Genomic DNA, 22,848 nt, shown 5'->3' with positions numbered 1-22,848 from the left:
ATTTGGAACTCTTTGCTTTTGTCTTAAAATACTTTTAGTACACTACAGCATTTACAGATCACTTCCCATTAGTGGTTCATGAAATCATTTCAGTACATTGCCGACAGCATTTAAAAAAGAGTTAATAAGTGTGAGTAGAAAATACCAGAGTATGTTAACAACTTAAGTGTTATTTCTTAAAACTTTTGTTTTCAGTTATATGTACACGGGTTCTGGTATACAGATTGAGACATCATTTTTGAATTGTAGACTTGACCACAACTATTTCCCCATGACTGGATCATTGCAGTGCTCTCTGTGTGACTCTTGAGTTCTTCTCTTTTGGGTTCAGGATACAGAATTTCATTTGCCTAAGTCAGAGATATATGGAGATGATAAAGCTTATAGAACATTTTGAGCACTCTTTCCTTTTAGTCCCCAGCTACAGAGTGCAAGGTTCAGGGCAAATTTGTAAGTGATTCAAAGTATAATTCCTATTAATGGTAGATTCTAACGTACCAATATACTGTGTAATGTCAACTTACTGTGGACAATATTGTATGTGATGTTAATAGAATGATTTTATTTAAAAAACTATGAATAGAGTACAGTGTAAATATTTTAAGGGTCTTTTGTGTGTGTGTGGTTTTTTTTTGGCCAGGGAGCTGTAATTTCTGATTTGTCCTACAGTGTATCATTTTACATTCTTTTAGTCATCATTTTACAATTTTAGGGAGTTCTGCTAAATACTTTCAGTATTAAATTACTTTTAGTAGCTACTAAATATATGACTGATTGGCTTAATGAAGACAGTTGTTCACTGGTTGAGCTTGCTGCAAAATAATCATGTAGTAGGATCAGTTACTTTTTTAGAAAGTATAAATCATAGTAACTATTGAAAGACTTGGAACCTTCATTTTTATAAGGTCCAAATCGCGTTGTTTAGTCATGGAGCAAAATGATTTTTTCTGATTCCTTCAGTCAACAAATTAATAGTTAAGCTCTTCTAGGTGCTGGAAAAGCAAATGGTTACATGGTATTTATAGTATGAGGGATTTAAACTCTTATTAAAGACTTAAATTATTACTACTCTTTTCTTAAAATAGATAGCAGCTTTGTATTTGACAAATGTGAATATTAGTAACTGGACAGCCATCATTAAGCATCTTTGGGGTTTTTTTAAATGTAGAAAGTAGGTAGCATATAAATTCTTTGATAATGTGAAAAGCTGAAAGGACGTTAATGAACATATTCTTTAAATATATTTGGAAGAGGGCAAGAAGTGGAATACTCCTTGTTTGTTCCGCTAAATTAAACAAATATATAATATTTTCACATTGCCATTTTCATCCTCTTTCTTAGAGTTAGAAATAAGAAGACGGGAGGATGAGTACAGATTTACAAGTAAGTGACCTCTCTTCAGGTCCTCCTCTGTAATCATTCTTCCTTTTGAGATTTACCTCAGTGAAGTTTGTCAGCAGTAGTAATGGTAGACATGTATTTGCTTGTGTATTACTAAGAAAGATATTGTATATTATCTAAGCCTGTTTGTTATACATGGTATATATAACTTTGGAACAGTTTCATAGCTAATTTGTGTAGTTTGTAGATGTTGGGTTATTTTAGATATTTGATTTTATCTTTTCTGTTGTGATATTTCTTAAAGCATAATGTAGAGAAGTAAAAAGTACTATATGCAGTTTTTCTCTAGATCTGCATATTAACAGAAGTTGCATTTTTAAAAATCTGTAGCTTGAATATTATATCCTTTTTTAAAAAAAACCATACAATTAGAGTTGGTCTGCCTGTAAGTGACAAATTTTAGGGGAGGCAGATTATCTTCCAGCTACTCTTTGCCAGAAACCACACTGTTTATTTTTTGGTGTTTATGAAACTTAGTGTAGACTTGCTAATTATACATAAGCACCAACTCACTGTTGCGAGCCCTAGACTGCCCCTGTGAGCATCAGATGGTCTGATGGAGGGTGTGGAAGGACCTGATAAACCAAAGATAGTGGCCATTCTGATGTCTTGAACCCATTCTTTGGAGGTGGATATAGCTGCCATACAGAGGGAGAAGGTTCCAAAGTTATAAGAAGATTCATGTTGTCACAAAAGACAAAAAACAATAGATAAGCCAGTATGAACATTTTTCACTTAAAAGTTTGATAATTTTACATTTGCCTTTGAACCAAACAGTGTTATACATCTACTATTTGAAGTGTACTGTGTATTCAGGATGAGCTATGAGAACATAACTAGTTTACCAACTCTGGCATGAGATTTATTAAATGTAATAAAATATGCTGTCAATATATATTCATAAATTTGGGCAGGTGGCTGATGAAGCTACTATGAATTATTAAAGAAAAGTCTATAGTGAGTATTTTGATAAAATATATATGTAGTGATTTTTAAAAAATGTATGTAGTGGGGCTTCCCTGGTGGCGCAGTGGTTGAGAGTCCGCCTGCCGATGCAGGGGACGTGGGTTCGTGCCCCGGTCCAGGAAGATCCCACATGCCACGGAGCGGCTAGGCCCGTGTGCCATGGCCGCTGAGCCTGCGCGTCCGGAGCCTGTGCTCCGCAACAGGAGAGGCCACAACAGTGAGAGACCCGCATACCGCAAAAAAAAAAAAAAAAAAAAAATTCTTGGATGTTCCTTTGGAAATCACGTATTAGAGACCAACATATGTCTTTTTAACATGTTAAGATTGATGCTTTTTTCCTCCATCATTGGAACATAAAGTTTTTCTGAAGTTAAACACGAAATGAAATAGTTGGCTTGCATATAAGGGCTGTGTGTTATACAAATACTTAAACACAAGAAAACGGTAGTACTAATAGTAAATTCTTCCAAAGCACATATAAAACTGCCAGGCACTGTTTTAAGTGTTTTACATGTATATACTCATTAATCTTCCCCAAACCTATGAGACAGAAACTATTATTTTCACTACCATTTTACGTCTAAGAAAATTGAAGCACAGAAATTTTAAGTAGTTTGCCTAGGGCCATATAGCTGATGAGCTGCACACAACTAACTATTCTAGCCTGCTTGCTCATAGTCCTTGTTATAGAGAGCTGCCCATGTAATGAGAGATATGCAAGAACAGAGACTTAACTGAAAGAACAGGAGAGTTATCTCAAGTTTACCCTGGGGCATATTTTCATAAATGGAATGACAAACATCATTTGTTCTGTACTATTTAAATTATTCCTTTTTTAAAAATACTTAAATCATAGAGTAAGTTAAATACATGTGTCATATGATTTCACTGTAGTCAGTATGCTTCTTGTGATTTTGTTCAAATTACCTAAATCATCTTTTCCCCATTGGGCAGACCTACTTTCCAGCCAAGCACCTTCTTATATTGTCACAATTCCTAACTAGATTTTGCTGAAATTTAAAAAAAAAACTTTTTTTTTTTGTTTAGTAGGGACAACTATCTAACTGAACTAATATAGACTGCATTTTTTTTGCCTGATGTGAATTGTACTGAGACATAGCATTGTGATTTATTCGCTGATCATTAACCGTCAAATGGAGCACAATTTAATTAAATTCAAATGTTTATTTAATGCCTATTATTTTTGATGACTAGAATAACCCTTTACCAAAGGGTGTGACCCAAAGATAGTTTGAAAGTGACAGCCAGATAGAATAGGGCTATAATAATATGTCTGCTGAACATCTGTCTGTTGGTTTGATTAAAATAATAAAGCATTGTGGGCTTCCCTGGTGGCGCAGTGGTTGAGAGTCCGCCTGCTGATGCACGGGACATGGGTTCGTGCCCCGGTCCGGGAAGATCCCACATGCCACGGAGTGGCTGGGCCCGTGAGCCATGGCTGCTGAGCCTGCACGTCTGGAGCCTGTGCTCCACAATGGGAGAGGCCACAACAGTGAGGGGCCCGCGTACCACAAAAAAAAATAAAATAAAATAATAAAGCATTGGAAAATACTGATATTCTTAGAAACAACCTAAAAATAAATCCAGAAAATATAAACAAGTATGATATGAGCACATATACCTTAAATGCTGAGAGCCAGGAGCAATATGGATAGTTAAAAATCTGGCTAATTGAAAAGAGTATTGGGATTCTTTCCTTCAGCCAAGAGAGAGTGAGAATAAGATTTTTTTTTTTAAGGGATCCAGCTGATAAACTGTTAGTTCGCCAACAATATGATTCCCATATAGTTAAGATTATGTCTCTAATAAAGGAACTGCAGTGATCCAGTTGAGATCCTGTAAAATCAGGAATTCAGATAGGGCCAAGGATAATGAATCTTACCATAGTTGGTTTCTCTGGTAGACTCACAGGATCATTTTTAAATGTGGAAGAGACTGTTTAAAGGTCATATGTCTCAGTATTTTCACTAAGGAAGCAGGCCCAGTAAAGCTAAGTGACTTGCCATGCTCCTACAATAGAACCGAGACTAGAACCCAAGTTTCCTATGTCTCAGTTCAGTGTTTTTCCCTTTCTCTACAGCCCTGCTTATTTTCATTTGTACTGAAAAAAATAATATACCTTTGTTTATCTTTCAAAGTGCCTCCAAATCAATTGTGTTTTGTTTTTTGTTTTTTTTATTGGCTGTGTTGGGTCTTTGTTGCTGCACGTGGGCTTTCTATAGTTGAGGCAAGCGGGAGCTACTCTTCGTTGTGGTGCGTGGCCTCCTCATTGTGATAACTTCTCTTGTTGCAGAGCATGGGCTCTAGGCACGCAGGCTTCAGTAGTTGTGGCATGTGGGCTCAGTAGTTGTGGCTCACGGGCTCTAGAACACAAGCTCAGTAGTTGTGGTTCATGGGCTTAGTTGCTCCGTGGCATGTGGGATCTTCCCAGACCAGGGCTCGAACCCATGTCCCCTGCACTGGCAGGTGGATCCTTAACCACTGCGCCACCAGGGAAGCCCTTGTGTTTTGTTCTTAAACACAGGCATAGAAACACAAAGTGTACATATGATTTGCTCAAGATCATATAGCTATTTAGAGGCAAATAAAGGACCAAAGCTAAAGCTTTCTGACTCCTAGCACTATTCTTCTATTATACTGCCTTCTTTTCAGTAAAAGTATATTCTTCATACAAGTTTATGTAAATAAGGAAGGTAAAAATAATCCATTTCCTTTGCTTAAGGTTCCCTGAATAATCATTGTGTATTGTACATTTGTCATTAGATAATTTGAGGCTTTCTTCCTTTATAGGTAAGGCAAAATGTCAGAATATTTAAATTTTTTCTAAATAGGTGATTGGTTTTAGATGTAGGGTTTTATTGGGCATTTTTTCAGGTAAAATCAAATGAAGCTCTAATAATTCCTTTGGCATTTTTTCAGAGTTGCTTCAGATTGCTGGAATTAGTCCACATGGTAATGCTTTAGGAGCATCAATGCAGCAGCAAGTAAACCAACAAATACCTCAGGAAAAACGAGGAGGTGAAGTATTGGATTCTTCCCATGATGACATAAAACTTGAAAAGAGTAATATTTTGCTGCTTGGACCAACTGGGTCAGGTAAATAACTTACTGAAAAATCACTACTCATTTAAAAAAAATAGAATATAAATGATTCTGTAACCTGTGTCTTATGACTGGGGGATTCTCACTCTTAAGAGGAATATCTAAGGCCAATCTTATGGTAGTTATAAAGGGCTTAGAACTGAATTTGAGGTGTTGCTATTGCCCTTTAGGCCAGTCCCTAATATCTTAACAGGAATAATGAAAATAGCTTACCGTTATATCTGAGTAATAGTAGAGAAAAGATGCAACACTAATTTTTCTTATTATACATTCTTCACATTTAATTTGTTTTGCATTTTTGTAGAGAAATTGTATGACAACATATTTTTAGTAAATTTTTAGTTACTGTTTCTATTTGTAGGTAAAACTCTTCTGGCACAAACCCTAGCTAAATGCCTTGATGTCCCTTTTGCTATCTGTGACTGTACGACTTTGACTCAGGCTGGATATGTAGGTGAAGATATTGAATCTGTGATTGCCAAACTGCTCCAAGATGCCAATTATAATGTAGAAAAAGCACAACAAGGTATGTTTCAGTGTAGTTTGTCCCCAGATATAGTCTGTTGGGGAAGCAGTCTAATAGCAAGAGAATATAATTTTTATTTTGAGTCAAGGAGTAAAATTCTATAATTATATAAAAGTAGCTATGTTAAACATTTTCTAGCATACTAAGGGCCACAAAGTTTGCTTTGCCTTAATGTTATAATATGGCTACTAGGGTGAAAACAGGATAAATTACTATTCCATTAGATCCTTAATACTATCATTGTTTTTCCTGTTCTGACTTTCCTCTATACTCATAATGCTGGGGTGGGGTAAGGGAGGGGACGAGGACAAGTGCAGGAGAGTGCAAGATGTATATAGAAACAAATTAGGCTATTGACTTAGGGGATGTCATAGACGCTGCATTTCTCTTTTCCCTATCTATCATCTGTCCTTGTTTACACGAAGAGCTTGACAGCTTCCTGTCCAAATTCCTTTAAGACAAGAATATGGATGGGAAAAAATAAGCTAAAATTTTGCTAATACCAGCCCTGTATCCACCTTCTGCTTTCACACTATACCTCTATCTCAGCTTCTTAGAATAAAGAACCTGAAAACATTAGTGGGGTAGATAACTATTGTCATAGAGAATTGGTTATCATACCCAAGTGATATTCTATAGAATAAATTATAAAACGTTTGCACAAAATGATGAGTGGGAAAGCTAGCAGTGTATTTTTATAGTATTAAGCCATTGTATATGTTAAGTGTTAAAGATTAAATAACCTTGCTCTCTAGCTACCTAGTCGTTTAAAGCTGAGTTATTTTGTGTATATCTTTTTCATATTATAAATAGAATCCTCCTTAAATTACAGGAATTGTCTTTCTGGATGAAGTAGATAAGATTGGCAGTGTGCCAGGCATTCATCAGTTACGGGATGTAGGTGGAGAAGGCGTTCAGCAAGTAAGCAGTTGAATATTTTGTTCAAGTCCACTAAAAGGAAGGGAATACATCAACCTCCCAAATATTGTACGTTTGGTTTCACATTCAATTAGATTCTGTTTTGTTTATTTCTCCCACTCCAAACTCCATATACCATTTAGTTCAGGTCCTAAGAGAAAGCTGTTGGCGATTTTAAATACCAAATTACCTTTGTTAGGAAATTTAAAATATTTTAAAGAAATAAATGAAATTTAATTTTTGTTGGTTTTATTACACAAAGGCCCAGTTAAACATTTCTAGAGGACTCTTGAAGAAAGTTCTGGTTCTAACTAGACATAAATGAACTATGTACATGTATCTTATTCTTTTCACTTAATTAGAAGATAAAATAGAGTTTTATGCCTTATAGAGTCATACTTAAAGTCATAATAATCTATTGGGCAACTTGACCTTTTACTGGTAACTAATTATGACATAAATTACAGGGTAAGGAAAATTGCTTTTGTTTTTTTGACCAAGACATAGACAGGTACAGTCACACTTATAAAATGTGCTGGATGATGTTTTTTATGAAGGCATCTCAATATATAGGTATTCTCAAAGTTTAACACTAGGAGTAGAATAGAATTTTAATTTGCATGAAAGACAAATCTTCAAATATTTTCAAATTTTGAATGTTCCCACCATGGTTGGATAACATCTTAGAGAGCCATAATTCTATCTTTATGTCAGAACTATGTCTTTACCATCAAAAACAACCTCTTGAGTTGACTGTTTCCTGAATGCATCAGGAGTCCTATACCTATTACAAATAAATTTATGAATAATTAATGTGATAGTATATTAGATTTTCATGTTAGTTATAGAAATGTGGGAGTTTTCTTCAGTTATGCTCATTGACCATAACCACATATTATTTTCCCCATTGAATCCCATTACCTAAAGTATAATAAATAATACGCTTATATGATGATGCCATACATCATTTATTCTTTATTTAGGGCTTATTAAAACTACTAGAAGGCACAATAGTCAATGTTCCAGAAAAGAATTCCCGTAAGCTACGTGGAGAAACGGTACAAGTTGATACAACAAACATCCTGTTTGTTGCATCTGGTGCTTTCAATGGTTTGGACAGAATCATCAGCAGGAGAAAAAATGAAAAGGTAAGTTTTTCTGAGTGATTACTAGGAGAGAAAGCATTTGAAGTTAGAGGATGGGCCCTCAGTTTCTAATCTCATATCTGCTGGCTGCCAGTTGTGGATTTTTACGAGTTAGGTTTTCTTAGAGTATACCAGAAATATATGCCTAGTTATTTTTAAAATTTCATAGTAGTAGTTTGGAAGATTTCTAAATATTATCTGTATATGGGCATTTTTAAAGTATAACTTGATGATTTCAATTTTATATTTCATCTAAGGAGTTTTTTATTATTTGAGGTAGCTGCTGTATCAGTAAAAATTCTACTCATTTCTCTTGCCCAATTCACTGGAGCCCAATAAAGAGCTTGTCTCCATTGCTCCTGCCCATAGAGTCTTCATAGATCACTGCTGACATGCACAAATGGAGGAAAGCAGTTTGGAGGTTGGGGGAAGGGTTATGATCCCACCTAGTTTTATAGATGTTTCTTAAACATTCTTATAAGCCTTGATTTTAACTGGTACTTATTTTTTCATATCCTCAAAGTTCATGCCCAGTACCTATTTATTGATTGATTATGATAAATTGTAATGTCAGTATAGTGGCAAGACGCCCGAAAACATGCCTGTTTTCCATGCTTTTGTGTTTTACATAATAGCCACAAATGATACCTTTTATATAATATATTCTACGTAAATGAATATATCATAGATCACCTCTTTGCTGTATTGTTTGCTTTAGGTCTCCTTGGCCTTGCATGTTTAGTAGTTTACTTTAGCTTTTAGTTTAGTAGTAGTAGCTACTAATGTAGTAGTTTAGTAGTAGTAAAAAAAAATAATAATAACGCTGCTAATAAATGGTTGCCTGTGTTAATTCTTTTGCATAGCCTAGATGAGAAACCTCTTGTACAGATACTAACTGAGCCAGGTAGTGCTGTTATTCCTCAATAAGGTTAGATTTTTATTTTTCATATTAGTTAATTTATGTTTTTCTTGCTTTTGAAATTCTGTATAAATTAGCCTAACAAATTAGAAAGATGAAATTATTTCTTTGTGTGTGCGCCCAAACATGCATGCGTTTGAGAGAGACAGATGGGGGAGGGTGGGGAAGAGAGAGAGAGAGAACTTTATATTCAAAATTCTGTAACCAAAGCCAAGGACCATGTTCTTATATTTATTTATAATTCATACTTCCAAAAAGAATTTGAAGCTAGAAACATTTAGAAAAGAACAATTAAAAGTATTATTAGTAAAGAGATCAGAAACATGTAAAAGGAAGGTTTAGGTCATTTCAACTTAGTGGAAATTAAGTCACTCTGTTTAGCTTTGAACTTCTTAATGAAAAGTAGGGAGAAATCGTGAGCTAGTTTTTATTGCCTGAAAGAGGAAGGGTATGATGTCTTCATGAGAGACAAAGATTAAAAAAGAGTTTTTCACTTAGATTTTTTTTTTTTTAATTTATTTTGGCTGTGCCGGGTCTTAGTTGCAGCATGCAGGATCTTCGTTGTGGCATGTTTAGTTGCGGCATGCAGGATCTTTAGTTGCAGCATGCGAACTCTTAGTTGTGGCATGCATGTGGGATCTAGTTCCCCAACCAGGGATTGAACCCGGGCCCCCTCCATTGGGAGCGTGGAGTCTTACCCACTGGACCACCAGGGAAGTCCCTGTCACATAGATTTTTAGGAAAAGAAGACAGAGACATAAGAGAGTCTGCAACAGTGATTTTATAGAGGATTAAACACATCCATTTGGCTACTGTTTTTACCAAACCTCATTCTAAGCCAGGAGTACAATATAAATAATATACCTCTACCTCTACCTCTTTCCTAACCATATGAAACTGCTTGCAGTCTTAAGTTTAATTCCTATTGCCTTTGCTCATGTCCTCCCCACCTCAGTCCAGTTGGCAAATATGTGTTCATTTTTTTTTAACACAATAAACATTTATTTCTTGCTCAAAGAAATCCAGAAGTGTATTGGGTGGTAATATGTGTTCATTCTTTAAGACTCAGTCTGTTAAATGATTAGGCAATTCCTCTGTGAAGACTTTCTTGGTCACCTCCTACCCTCTGTCCCCAGTATTTCCTCTTTTCTTTCTTTCCACTGCTGTAGTTTCCTGTACAGTTGTCCTTCATTGCACCTATGATGCTTTAATATCTTCACGTGTTCTCACTGTAAATAAGTCCCTTTAGGTTAGGATAAGGGCTGTCTTCAGGTTTGTATCCTCAGTGTTTTATAATAATGTTTAATGCTTAATAAATGTATATCCATATATATAATAAATATGAGTATATATATTTGTTACTATATATGCTTATATTGTATATATAATAAATGTTTAATATATGTTTAAATTATTGAATGAAAGGTATTTTGCCTTCTGATACACTAACTGTCCACATACACAGCTTAGAGTATCAGGAATGGATTTTTAACTTAGCTGTTTTCTCATATATCATGTACTTGTTCTTTTGACAAAAGTTGTATGACATATCAAAATTAAACTTCGGACAGTTGCCTGGAGTATAGTTCTTTTATATTGACTAAAGCAAGATCCATACACCTTAGATAAACAACTTTTTGCAGCAAAGTTACCATTTTTGTTTGATGTCCTTACATGTTCTTTATAAAATCGAAATTATTCTAACTCATAGGATGTTCTAACTCATAGGATATTCTAACTCATAGTATGCAACCCCAAATCACGATTTTAATAGAATGCTTAGCAATGACTTAAGACACTTGTGGATAATTTTGTTTTAAGTCTGCTTGTTCCATAGGCACTATTCCTGTTTACAGTATTACAAAACTGACTTTGGTTACAAAATAATTACTATCTCTGTGTCCACAGTTCTTGCACATTTTGGAAGCCACACTAGTCTAGAGGTCTCAGAAAAATCCTGCAACATCATTGTATGAGTTCTAAGGGACTTCCCTTCACAGTTCTTACTTACCTACTTTTACTAGAGTTCATTCTTTGAGAGTTGGTTAGGTTCTCAATTCTGAAGGCAGATAGACCTGAGTTTGAATCCTGGCTTTTACCACTAGCAGCAATGAGAGCTTTGGTCAAGGTACTTAACCTCTCTAAGCCTTTTTCTTCATTGTAAAATATAAATGATAATACTTTCCTCTCTTGTGAAGATGGCATGAGATATGCATGTAAAATGCTGAGCACGATGCAGCTTTATTCTGTTATTTATAATACCTGTCTTTTCTTTGGCAGTATCTTGGATTTGGAACACCATCTAATCTGGGAAAAGGCAGAAGGGCTGCAGCTGCTGCAGACCTTGCCAATCGAAGTGGAGAATCAAATACTCACCAAGACATTGAAGAAAAAGATCGTTTATTACGTCATGTGGAAGCCAGAGATCTCATTGAATTTGGCATGATTCCTGAGTTTGTGGGACGGTTGCCTGTGGTAGTTCCTTTGCATAGCCTAGATGAGAAAACACTTGTACAAATACTAACTGAGCCACGTAATGCTGTTATTCCTCAGTACCAAGCCTTATTCAGCATGGATAAGGTTAGATTTTTATTTTTTATACTTACTTAATTTATGGGGTTTTTTTTGTTTTGCTACTGAAACTCTACATATGTTAGCCTAACAAATTAAAAAGCAATACTTAAAAAAAAAAAAAAAAAAAGCAATACTTATCTGGAATACCAGCCTATTCCTCACTAAATATGGATCTAGGAATCAGGGAAGGCATGTGTGTCATATTAGACACTTAGGAGTTGGCTTTATTTTTTTTTTAATTAAAATTGACATTGTAGCTTAAAGCCCAAGGATATATATAGAGAGAAATTGTGCTAGCAGCCTACCGCTAACCCCTCAAGCCAGGCACACAGGATTGTCTTTTCAGCCTTGATATTCTAAATGCTTTCATTGTGACATACTAGGTATACTTTTTTCTAAAGTTAGCTCTCACATCTACTTCTGCAGCCAGACACCTGGAGCCATATATCTAATCAGATAGCAAATGTTTGGGTTTTCTGAACGTAGTGTCTCAAAATATCAGTCTCCTCTCCATTGCCATTGTCCCTACGTCAAGTCAGTCTCCTTTATCATTCTTCACCTTGACCCATGCATTTACTTCCTAATTGGTCTCCCTATCTAAAGTCTGTCTCTGACCATCACCACCAAAATATTATCATCTCCCACTTTACTTCCAGAGTGGATCTTTTAAAATTTATTGAACACAGTGTCCAACAAATATTAGATATTAAGTTCTTAATAAGTACTTAATGAATAAACACAAAGCTAATTATTTTACTTCCCTCCTTAAAAATCCTTCAGTGGTCCCCTAGCCTTATTTAGATGCCCCCACTTTGGTGCTCTCTTAGCACCATGTGCAAACACTATGCTGTAAATGCTCTTTTGCTAATTTGTCACCACCCAATACACTTAAGTTTCTTGAGGGCAAAGGTGGTGTCTGATTCATCACTCAGTTTCTAATATATAAACACACAGGGGTTCAATAAATGTTGAATAAAGCCCTAGAAAAATCCACGTTAATGTAGAAAACCTCTTCAAGGACTAAGGACAAACTTGAGATTCATACTGATACCTTCCCATAGGTTAATTCATAGAAACAAGTGCTTTTTGAAGGCAAGGTTCTGAAGCACCATGAGAGATAATTACCTCACTTAAATTTTACATTTTCTGGATGTAGAAATTAATAAACAGAAGTTGTTTAATACCAAGATTTTATAAAATCTGATGTTCCAAAGTATTTTGATTTTGGGAGGGTATATTAACTTCTCAATAAGTTTTGGAATTTGTGGTAATTTAGAGAGACTTGTCTAAAGTTTTACCTTCGTTCTATAGGATGAGAGGGTTAGTAACACTCTTTAAAATGAATATTTTCCAGAAACTAAGTTATAGTCTAAAAATGCTTTAGTCTGAAAGGGGATAGGGTCAGTTAAGACACAAAGATTCTGACCGTGTGTTTCTGAGTTATTAGTGAATCAGTGTACTTAACTCTCTGGAACTTATTTCTTTACCAGTAAAGTCAGGGCATTAGTCTCTTTTTGTTCTAAAAAGACCAGTAATGGTGGTAGGTAGTAATAGTTAGTAGATCAAATACTGCATGGTTATAGTAGGAAAATATCATCAAGTATTATCTGAGTTATTTCTTTTGAATATATTTGTAGTGTGAACTGAATGTTACTGAAGATGCTTTGAAAGCTATAGCCAGATTGGCACTAGAACGAAAAACAGGTGCACGAGGCCTCCGGTCCATAATGGTAAGTTGGCATAAATTTACAGAAACTAGATTATTTCTTGGTCTGAATTTTGAGAATATTAAACCTCGATGTTTTCCTCTGGAAATACATCCAGAAAATTGGTCTAATATTTTTTGTGATTTTTTTTTTTGGTCACAGTATATTATATCTTTCTTTTTTCTAAAAAGGAACTTCAGGGTGTTTGCAACAAAGGACATACAGTTAATATGATTAATGAAATAGAGGAAATCAGGATCATGGGAAGGAGAATTTCAGAAAACTCTACATAGGCCTTTTGACTTAAGCTCCAGAGTGCCTTCTCAGAACCATTGAAATCCTCATTGTTGTTTTTTGTTTGAAATTAAGTTGTAGATACTGTGGCATTTTACCCCTAAATTCTTCAGTGTGTTATGAACTATTTTTATTTTGTTACAAATCCTAGAGACCCAGCCTACTTTGAGTCACCACCCACCTTCTTCCTTAGAGTTCTCACCCCTACTCCCCCAGGTCTGGCTGTACAGTGGGTTACTATTTCCCTACATGCTCCCAAAGCAAGCACATATTCTGTTCTCTGAGGATTTCACTGCTAAATATTACTTCTCTCATCTCAGTAGGACTTTTTTTTTTTTTTTTTTTTTTGCGGTACGCAGACCTCTCACTGTTGTGGCCTCTCCCGTTGTGGAGCACAGGCTCCAGACGCGCAGGCTCAGCGGCCACGGCTCACGGGCCCAGCCACTCCGCGGCATGTGGGATCTTCCCAGACCGGGGCACGAACCCGTGTCCCCTGCATCGGCAGGCGGACTCTCAACCACTGCGCCACCAGGAAAGCCCTCAGTAGGACTTTTTGATTAGAACTACACATCCATCATAATTTGAGATTTTACTCTTTAATGAAGGCCTGGACTTCAAGTGTTGTGACAGATTTATAAGCATGTAAACTAGAAGAACAGGTGATATAGTTGACATTTTTAGAAAATTTGATGTACTCAACCAGTATTTTCCTTAAGATGGAATATAATCCAGCCCCTACTCATAGGCAAAACTAGTTTTCTTTAGTAAATAACTTTAGATCTACTGCAGCACTTGAGACAAATGCCTGTTTGAAGTCATAGCTTTGTAGAGATGATTTAGGATTAAATCGTTTTCAAATTAAGGATTACTAGTTGACCTCCTTTGGTCATAGAGTATGTCAAGAATGCTTCTGAGTAACACGTGAATCACATACAAAATGAAGGTACAGTCTTTTTGTATGTGCATGGTGACCTAAGTAGGCAGAACTATACAGACAAAAAGCCTTCCCTTATAGAATGACTTCTCTGTGAATTTAGTTAGAAGCTGTTGTAATATGAAGAATATGAAAGCTTTTACATTGACTTTTCAACATTCAGTTACTGGTGCATAACAGGGACTCCATAATATTTGTTGAGTTGATGAATTCGACTGATAACCTGTAGAATACAAGCATTTTATATGTAACCTCAGTTTTCCATGTAATTCATTACTTTTTTTATCTCTTTAGGAAAAGCTGTTACTAGAACCAATGTTCGAAGTCCCTAATTCTGATATTGTATGTGTGGAGGTTGACAAAGAAGTAGTAGAAGGAAAGAAGGAACCAGGATACATCCGGTAAAGTGTATTGTCAAACTAAAACAGATCTAAAGCTTGAGATAGGCTCTTTATTGCTATGGTTTATTGGTCTGTCATAAAATTATATAAAAATCCTTATAAATCATAATCAGTTATCTCAAGTTTTCTGTAGAAAAAATTTCTAATTTTGGTTTATAAAGTATTTTGAGTCTTGAAAATTGATCTTCAAAATTAGTCTCCACTTGGGACTTCCCTGGTGGCACAGTGGATGACTCCACGCTCCCAATGCAGGGGGCCCGGGTTAGATCCCTGGTCAGGGAACTAGATCCCACGTGCATGCTGCAACTAAGAGTTCGCATGCCACAACCAAGGAGCCCACCTACCGCAACTAAGACCTGGTGCAACCAAATAAATAAATATTAAAAAAAAAATTAGTCTCCACTTTTTTCTCCTAAAGGAAGAAGTATCAAAAAAGATATAAAAGTAATCCAAATGAAAAGACTTAAATGAACTTTGCTGCTAATTCTGTAATTTATGAATTACTTGTTTCATGTCTTTCATAAGACCAAAACTTTAAAAAAATATTTATTTACTTGGCCGTGTCGGGTCTTAGTTGTGGCATGAGGGATCTTTGTTGCGGCATGTGGGATCTTTCATTGTGGTGCAAGGGCTCTTCATTGTGGCGCACAGGCCTCTCTCTAGTTGTGGTCCCGTGGGCTCTGGCTCTCTAGTTGTGGCACACAGCCTCAGTAGTTGCAGTGTGTGGGCTCAGTAGTTGCGGAGCACAGGTTTAGTTGCCCCGCGGCATGTGGAATCTTAGTTCCCAGACCAGGGATTGAACCCGTGTCCCTGCATTGGAAAGTGGATTCTTAAGCACTGGACCACCAGGGAAGACCCACATAAGACCAAAACTTTGACGACATAATTTTTCTCTTAGTTGTATCTTATCAGTTGACAAATTTGACATATCTTTCACTGCTTTATTTAACTATTCTAGGGGTCAGTAAACTGTCTTGTACAGGGCTAGATTAATACTTCAGGGCCATACAATCTGTATTGCAGCTACTCTGCCCTCATAGCACTAGAGCTACAGTCCATAAATGAATGAGCATGTCTGTGTTCAGATAAATATTTACAAAACAAATGATGGGCTTTATTTGGCCTGCAGGCTGTAGTTTACTGACCCCGATCTATTCAATAAATATTTATTAAACAGTGTTTGACATTAATGTTACCTACATAAAAATAAGATTTCTGTCACAACATATGTTATGTTTTATGCTTATCTTCTAAGGTAACTTACAAGGCAGTTGATTGGTTTTGAACAACCTTTACTTATTCAAAGAGATATAATTCTCATTTTTATTGTTTAATATTAATATATAAAGGAATTGTGGTGGTCTGATCATAATTTTGACTAATTTGAGTCATATTGGTTTGATCAGAAGCTTTCCACTTCTTTACCATTGACATGCTAAATGTCAAGCATTTTCGTTAATAGATTCTACTTTTTTGCTGGAGGAAAGGCCTTCACGGTTGAAGCCTTGTTGTTGATTTATTTCAGTAAAAAATTTGTTTGGGAAAACTACTTGTAGTTTTTGGTTGTGTGCTCTAAATGTTTCCCATATTTTACCATTAAGCAATCTTAGTATTAGAAGTGCTTTTAATATTTTCCTTCTTTGTGTGTCATTTCTAGCTAAGTGGATTAATTTTTTATTATTCATTTTTTTGAGAAGTTGTGTTTACCCCTAATTCTTATTTAAAAAAACAAAAAACACTGATGGCTTTTCATTATAGGGCTCCAACGAAAGAATCCTCTGAAGAGGAGTATGACTCCGGAGTTGAAGAAGAAGGATGGCCTCGTCAAGCAGATGCTGCAAACAGCTAAACTGTCAGACTTCTGTATATAAAGTTTTCCTTCTTTTGTTTAGGATCGTAACTGTCTCTACAGTCTGACATTAAAAGCATTGGATCTATCTTGGATATCATACATGGTCAGCTTTTAGGATAAAAATCAGATCATGTATATAATGTAACATCACATTGATTTATACAGACTGACATTATTACATGGACTTCAATGACACAGTGTTCAGAGACAAAATGTACATTATTTTGGTTTGGTTTTTAAAAAATACGCTTTAAAAAAATTCTTAGGAGTTCTTTTAAGCAATGCAGGTGTTGCAATAACTGTGGATTTTACAATAATGTAACTATAAATGGGAAAATAAATTCTTTAAAATTGAAGATTGGGATGCCATTCTTTAGTTTAGCCTTTTCTACCCATGTTTGTTTCCTGAAAATATTAGAATTTTTTTCATCTTAAAAATTGGAACAGGTAGTTTCCAAGTAGTTAAAGATTTCATGGAGAAAGTACCCTGAAGAACCTTATTTTGATGATTTGTTTAGCTGTATTCTTAGTCTTATCCACTAAGCAATGACACTAAACTTCCCCATTGGACTATAAAAAAAGGCCATTCTCTTGCTGACTTGTCTGATTTATTTGCCATCTTTGGTCCATTTTAGTACCATGAGTGAGCAGATGGAATTGAAGTCTGCCTTAAATCTTCAGGAAAAGACTACATCTAATTCTAAAAGTAGTATTACAGCCATGTGCTGAGCTAAATAAAATATCCTAATACATTTACCTAAAGTACTTAGTTTTTTGTTGTTTTCTGGTGCTGGATATTTGTCTAATTCTTTGGCTTCATAGAATATTAAAGAAAATCTGTGCTATCAGCAGAAGGGAATGTGTTCATACTAAAATATAAGTTATTAACTTTCATTATATAAGAAAACTAAACAGTGGGGGAAATTTGGGGGATTTAACAGTGAAAATTATTTCATTTGATTCCATAAATATTAAAATATTTGGGTACCTTTTAAACTTTTTTCTTTCCCACTATATTGATAGAAGTTCCTATACTGTTCCTTCAGTTCAGCCTCGTTTGAAATTGTTTAAATCAGAGTACCTTTAAACATTTGTTTTCAGTTTTTAGTTTATAAACTCGTGAGTTTTCCTCTTACTGCCCCCGCCCCCATTTTCTTAGGAAAAGAACCCTAAGCTATTAACAAATTCTACATCTTGTTGATGCAATTGGGTTTTCTGTGATGTAATAAGAGATGTTAGATATCTATTTATGGCTGGGGTAGGACCAGAAATGCACTTTTGCAAAGTGTTTAAGCCTGGTTGCTAGAGTATAGAACAGAAACTGGTATCTTTCTTGGTCTCCCTAGTAATGGTTGAAGTTCTTCTCAGGAAGTCTTTCATATTATAACTGTTCTTTATCTTTTTCTTACAGCCTCATCATTTTCCTTTTTGTAGAGTGAAAATTGGAGTAGCTACTAAATATATTAAAGGCAGTCCTCCAGAAATGCACTGGGAGACATTTTAGTCACAACAACTTACATGTGGTTTTGAAAGTTAAAGCATAATTGATGTTTTTAAATTAAACACAACTGAGTATAACTACGATTTGTATCTTGAAACTTGTTTTGGCATTTGAATAAAACAAAAGGATTAAATGAAAGCCATTGTTGTGGTGTGTCCATAATGCAGTGCCATTTTTAAAAGGACACAGATATCATGAGTGGCTTTATTCTAGAGACTGTTAATCCTGACAAATTCATATTCCTCTAATAAATTCTCCTAGTTGTAGATTCCACAGACAAAAAGTCTGTTTATGTTAAACATTGATTGAAAATCCTTACTTAAATATCCTGCATGGGCCCCACACTAGGAATACAGACCAAGCTTTCCAAGAAGTTTACTAGTCTAGTAGGGGAAGCAAATACAAACATCAGTGCATTATAATAATGGAAGTGATGTAGGTACCAGGTGTGGCACAAAAGGTGATAGCCCAGATGGATCTGGAAGAACAAGTAGGAATTTTCCAGAAAGGAATAATGAAAAGTAAATCAAAGTCTCAGAAATGTGAAACAACTAGGGAGATTTAGAAGTTGAGAAATAGGCAACCAGTACAACTTCATGTTACTACTCTGAGAAGACGATTTAATGTATTTTCTCCCTTCTCCATCTTACTGAAGACTTTGCCTTTCATTGAGAAACCATCAAAAGATGGAACTCATCTTCCCACCATCAAATCTATAAATGTATCTGCTTCAGCACCCAACCTTTCTCTCCAGTTACAGCTGAAGGATTCCTTTTATCAAAACTCAGTCACTCCATGTTATTATGAGGGGATCCCATCATCCCCTCTAATTTCTTAAGGCCTCCGGTTCTTTTGTTAGTATCTCTACTACATTATTGGTCTCCTTCCTTCTGAAACATTCCCAGAAGCATCTAAACAATGCCTAGTATTTCCTGTTCTATAGCAAACCCCCAAGCTTATTTTTCACTTGTCTTTCCAACTACACCGTCAAGTCCACTAGCATGAAGATCATGCCTGTTTCGTTAACTATAACCAGCACTTACATGGTGCTTCATATATTTGGTGCTGTGTACATTTTTTAAAAATTATAGAATATCTTGTATGCCAGATTAAGTTGTAATTTTATGCAGAAAGTAGTGGAGAGCTATTAAAAGGGTTTTAAGCATGAGAACTGGACATCACTAGATATGTGTTTTAGATTGTTGGGAAGGGAAGGTGCTGAGATAAATGGAGGGAAACATGACTAGAGGCCTACTTGTGGACATTTCTCCAGCACTTGCCCTTTATCTCCTACCATCTTTTGGATCAATTTTTTTTTTTAACTGGAATATAGTTGATTTACAATGTTGTGCTAGTTTCAGGTGTACAGCAAAGTGAATCAGTTATAAATATATCCACTCTTTTTTAGATTCTTTTCCCATATAGGCCATTATAGAGTATTGAGTAGAGTTCCCTGTGCTATACAGTAGGTCCTTATTAGTTTTCTGTTTTACATATAGTAGTGTGTATATATCAATCAGATAAATTCTTATCAACATACAAAACATAACTCTCTTGAACCCACATCCCCTCCACAGTAAACTACAAGTTGATCTTGCTGTTTCCAGTTCCCTTCCAGGCTTTGATTCTGAGTGAGATGAGAAGTTGCCAGAAGGTTTTACATGGAGAAATGACATAATCAGATGTAAGTTTTAAAAGACCACTCTGGTTGTGGTATAAGAGAACACACTACAGAGGACCAAGGAGTAAATCAGGGGCACTTGGGGCTATTATAATAAGCCTACTAGAAGATGATGGATTGGACTAAGATGATAGCAATGTAAGTGGAAGAGTGGATGGGTAGGTATTTTTGCAAATCTGATGAAAAGTGGTATCCCATGTTCCTCAATGGGAAAACAATATTATAAAGATGTCTGTTATCCCTATGTTAATTTATAAATTTAATATTCCAATAAAATGCCAGTAAGTTTTAAAATGAAACTAGGCAAATGGATTCTAAAGTTCACACAAAAAAATAAGAATGGTGAACAAGCAAAATGATAATGCACACTCATAGTGCTTACTCTGTGTCACTCTGTTCATTTAATGCAACAACTCTATGAGGTACACACTCTTATCAACCCTTCTAGATGAAGAAACTTAAGCCCAGAGTGTTTAGGTAGCTTTCCCAAGGTCACACAACTAGTAAGTAACAGCCAGGATTTAACCCCAGGTAGACTGGTTCTAGAGCCTCTCCACCTAAGCAACAACTGAAGCATGAGGAAGGACTGCATCTTCTATTTTTAAAATATTATAAACCGGGCTTCCCTGGTGGCGCAGTGGTTGAGAGTCTGCCTGCCGATGCAGGGGACACGGGTTCATGCCCCGGTCCGGGAAGATCCCACATGCCGCGGAGCGGCTGGGCCCGTGAGCCATGGCCGCAGAGCCTGCGCGTCCGGAGCCTGTGCTCCACAACGGGAGAGGCCACAACAGTGAGAGGCCGCGTACCGCAAAAAAAAACAAAAAAAAAAATATAAAAATATATATATATATATATTATAAACCTTTAAATATTTAAGTGTGTACCAGTGCATGAACAGACCAATGGAAAAGAATGTACAGAAATAGATCCCAAATATATATGGGAATTTAGTATTGGAAAAGGTGATATTTCAAATTAGGAAAAGAATATTTAATAAATGGTATTGATAACAGTATACATCTAGAAAATAAAAAGGTATATCCATACCTTACCTAATAAATTTTAAGATAAAAACTGAAGCCTTTAAATATTATGTACAGTATTACCTAATTACTGAATACATAAAATACAAATAAATATGTAGAATATTACAAAGTTTCTGAGAAATATTAGTGGTCCCTTGGGAAGTGAGGTCAGGCTCATGTTGGTTCTTCTCATGGTACAGAGCTGGACTCTTACCCAAGGGATCATCCATCACTTTACAGCTTTGAAAAGTAAAGCTCTCATCATGTGATACTGGAGCAATTGGACATCCAAAGGGGTGGGGCGGGAGTGGGGGCTCAAACTAAGTCTCAATACCTTATACAGAAATCAACTCAAAATGGATCACAGACTTAAATGTAAACCTAGAAAACTTTCAGAAAAAGCACAGGAGAAAAGTTTTCAGGATCTAGGGCTAAGAGTTCTTAGACTTGACTCCAAAATCATGATCCATAAGAGGAAAAACTGCTAAGTTGGACTTCATCAAAATTAAGAACTTTTGCTCTGAAAAAACAAACATGTTAGGATGAAAGGACAAGCTATAAAGTGGGGGAAAAATATTTGCAAACCACATACAGTGGACTAATATCTAGAATACAAACTCAAATTTCAGCAGTAAAAAAACCAAAAAATCCAGTTAGAAAATGGGCAAAAGACATAATCAGACATTTCAGTGAAGAGGGTATACAGATGGCAGATAAGCATATGAAAAGATATTCAACATAATTAGCCATTAAAGAAGTGCAAATTAAAACCACAATGAAATATCACCACATATCTATCAGGTTGTCTAAAATAAAAAATAGTAAATACACAAAATGCTGATGAGAGTGCAGGCAAAATGGATGATTCATATATCGCTGGTGGGACTATAAAATGGTACAGCCACTTAGGAAAACAATGTGGCAGTTTCTTTAAAAACTAAACATGTAACTGGTGTATGACCTAGCAATTGCACTCCTGGGCATTTACTCCAGAGAAATGATGGTTTGTGTTCACATAATACCTGTATACAAATGTTTATAGTAGCTTTATTCATGATAGCCCCCAAATGGAAAGAACCCAAATATCCTTCAGCAGGTGAATGATTACACAAAGTGTGGTTTCGTTTTATCCACACATTTTTTTTGCACACCTTTATTGCAATAAAAAGGAACATTGGGGGCTTCCCTGGTGGCGCAGTGGTTGAGAGTCCGCCTGCCGATGCAGGGGATACGGGTTCGTGCCCCGGTCCGGGAGGATCCCACATGCCGCGGAGCGGCTGGGCCCGTGAGCCATGGCCGCTAAGCCTGCGCGTCCGGAGCCTGTGCTCCGCAGCGGGAAAGGCCACAACAGTGAGAGGCCGCGTACCGCAAAAAAAAAAAAAAAAAAAAGGAACACTGATGCAAGAACCTGGATGTATCTCTAGAGGATTAGGCTGAGTGAGAAGAGTAAATCCCAAAAGGTTATGTACTGTATGATTCCATTTATATAACATTCTAGAAAGGACAACAGTTATAGAAATGGAGGATTAGTGGTTGCCAGAGGTTAAGGAAGGGAAGTGGGTATGGCTATAAAGGGGCAAATGAGGGATCCTGGTAGTATGGAAATGTTCTGTATCTTGACCATCAATGTCAACATCCCGGTTGTGATATTGTAATACAGTTTTGCAAGAGAAACTGAGTAAAAAGTACGCGGAATTTTGCGGTACTATTTATTACAACTGCATATGAAGCTACAATTATCTCAGAGTTTAATTTTAAAAATCTAATCATGTGGAGTGAATGGCCTTCCCTGTCCCTCCTGCTTAAAACCCTCCAGTGGTTTCCCACTGTTCTTAAGATATGAAATCCTGGACGCTACGATCTTGTCCACCTCCCAGGATCA

General features: G+C 36.0%; 1 protein-coding gene across 2 annotated transcripts in view; it reads left to right on the top strand.

Annotated features, from left to right (window-relative positions):
* Positions 1–18,382, top strand: part of CLPX (caseinolytic mitochondrial matrix peptidase chaperone subunit) — a 36,415-nt gene extending 18,033 nt beyond the window's left edge. The window contains exons 6-14 of one of the 2 annotated variants that reach the window (XM_029236619.1): positions 1,342–1,383; positions 5,308–5,484; positions 5,852–6,016; positions 6,849–6,937; positions 7,918–8,082; positions 11,279–11,578; positions 13,210–13,302; positions 14,801–14,907; positions 16,666–18,382. In XM_029236619.1, coding sequence (XP_029092452.1) covers positions 1,342–1,383; positions 5,308–5,484; positions 5,852–6,016; positions 6,849–6,937; positions 7,918–8,082; positions 11,279–11,578; positions 13,210–13,302; positions 14,801–14,907; positions 16,666–16,756 — 1,229 coding nt within the window. In that variant the 3' untranslated portion in view covers positions 16,757–18,382. The remainder of the gene's footprint in view (positions 1–1,341; positions 1,384–5,307; positions 5,485–5,851; positions 6,017–6,848; positions 6,938–7,917; positions 8,083–11,278; positions 11,579–13,209; positions 13,303–14,800; positions 14,908–16,665) is intronic. The other variant, XM_029236620.1, reaches the window with a different exon arrangement.
* Positions 18,383–22,848: the final 4,466 nt, after the last annotated feature.

The sequence above is a fragment of the Monodon monoceros genome, unplaced genomic scaffold, assembly GCF_005190385.1.
Source record: "Monodon monoceros isolate NGI ecotype Baffin Bay Population unplaced genomic scaffold, NGI_Narwhal_1 Super_Scaffold_21, whole genome shotgun sequence".
Classification (NCBI taxonomy): Eukaryota; Metazoa; Chordata; class Mammalia; order Artiodactyla; family Monodontidae; genus Monodon; species Monodon monoceros.
Note: the sequence above shows the minus strand (reverse complement) of the source record. Positions and strands in the feature narration are given on the sequence as shown.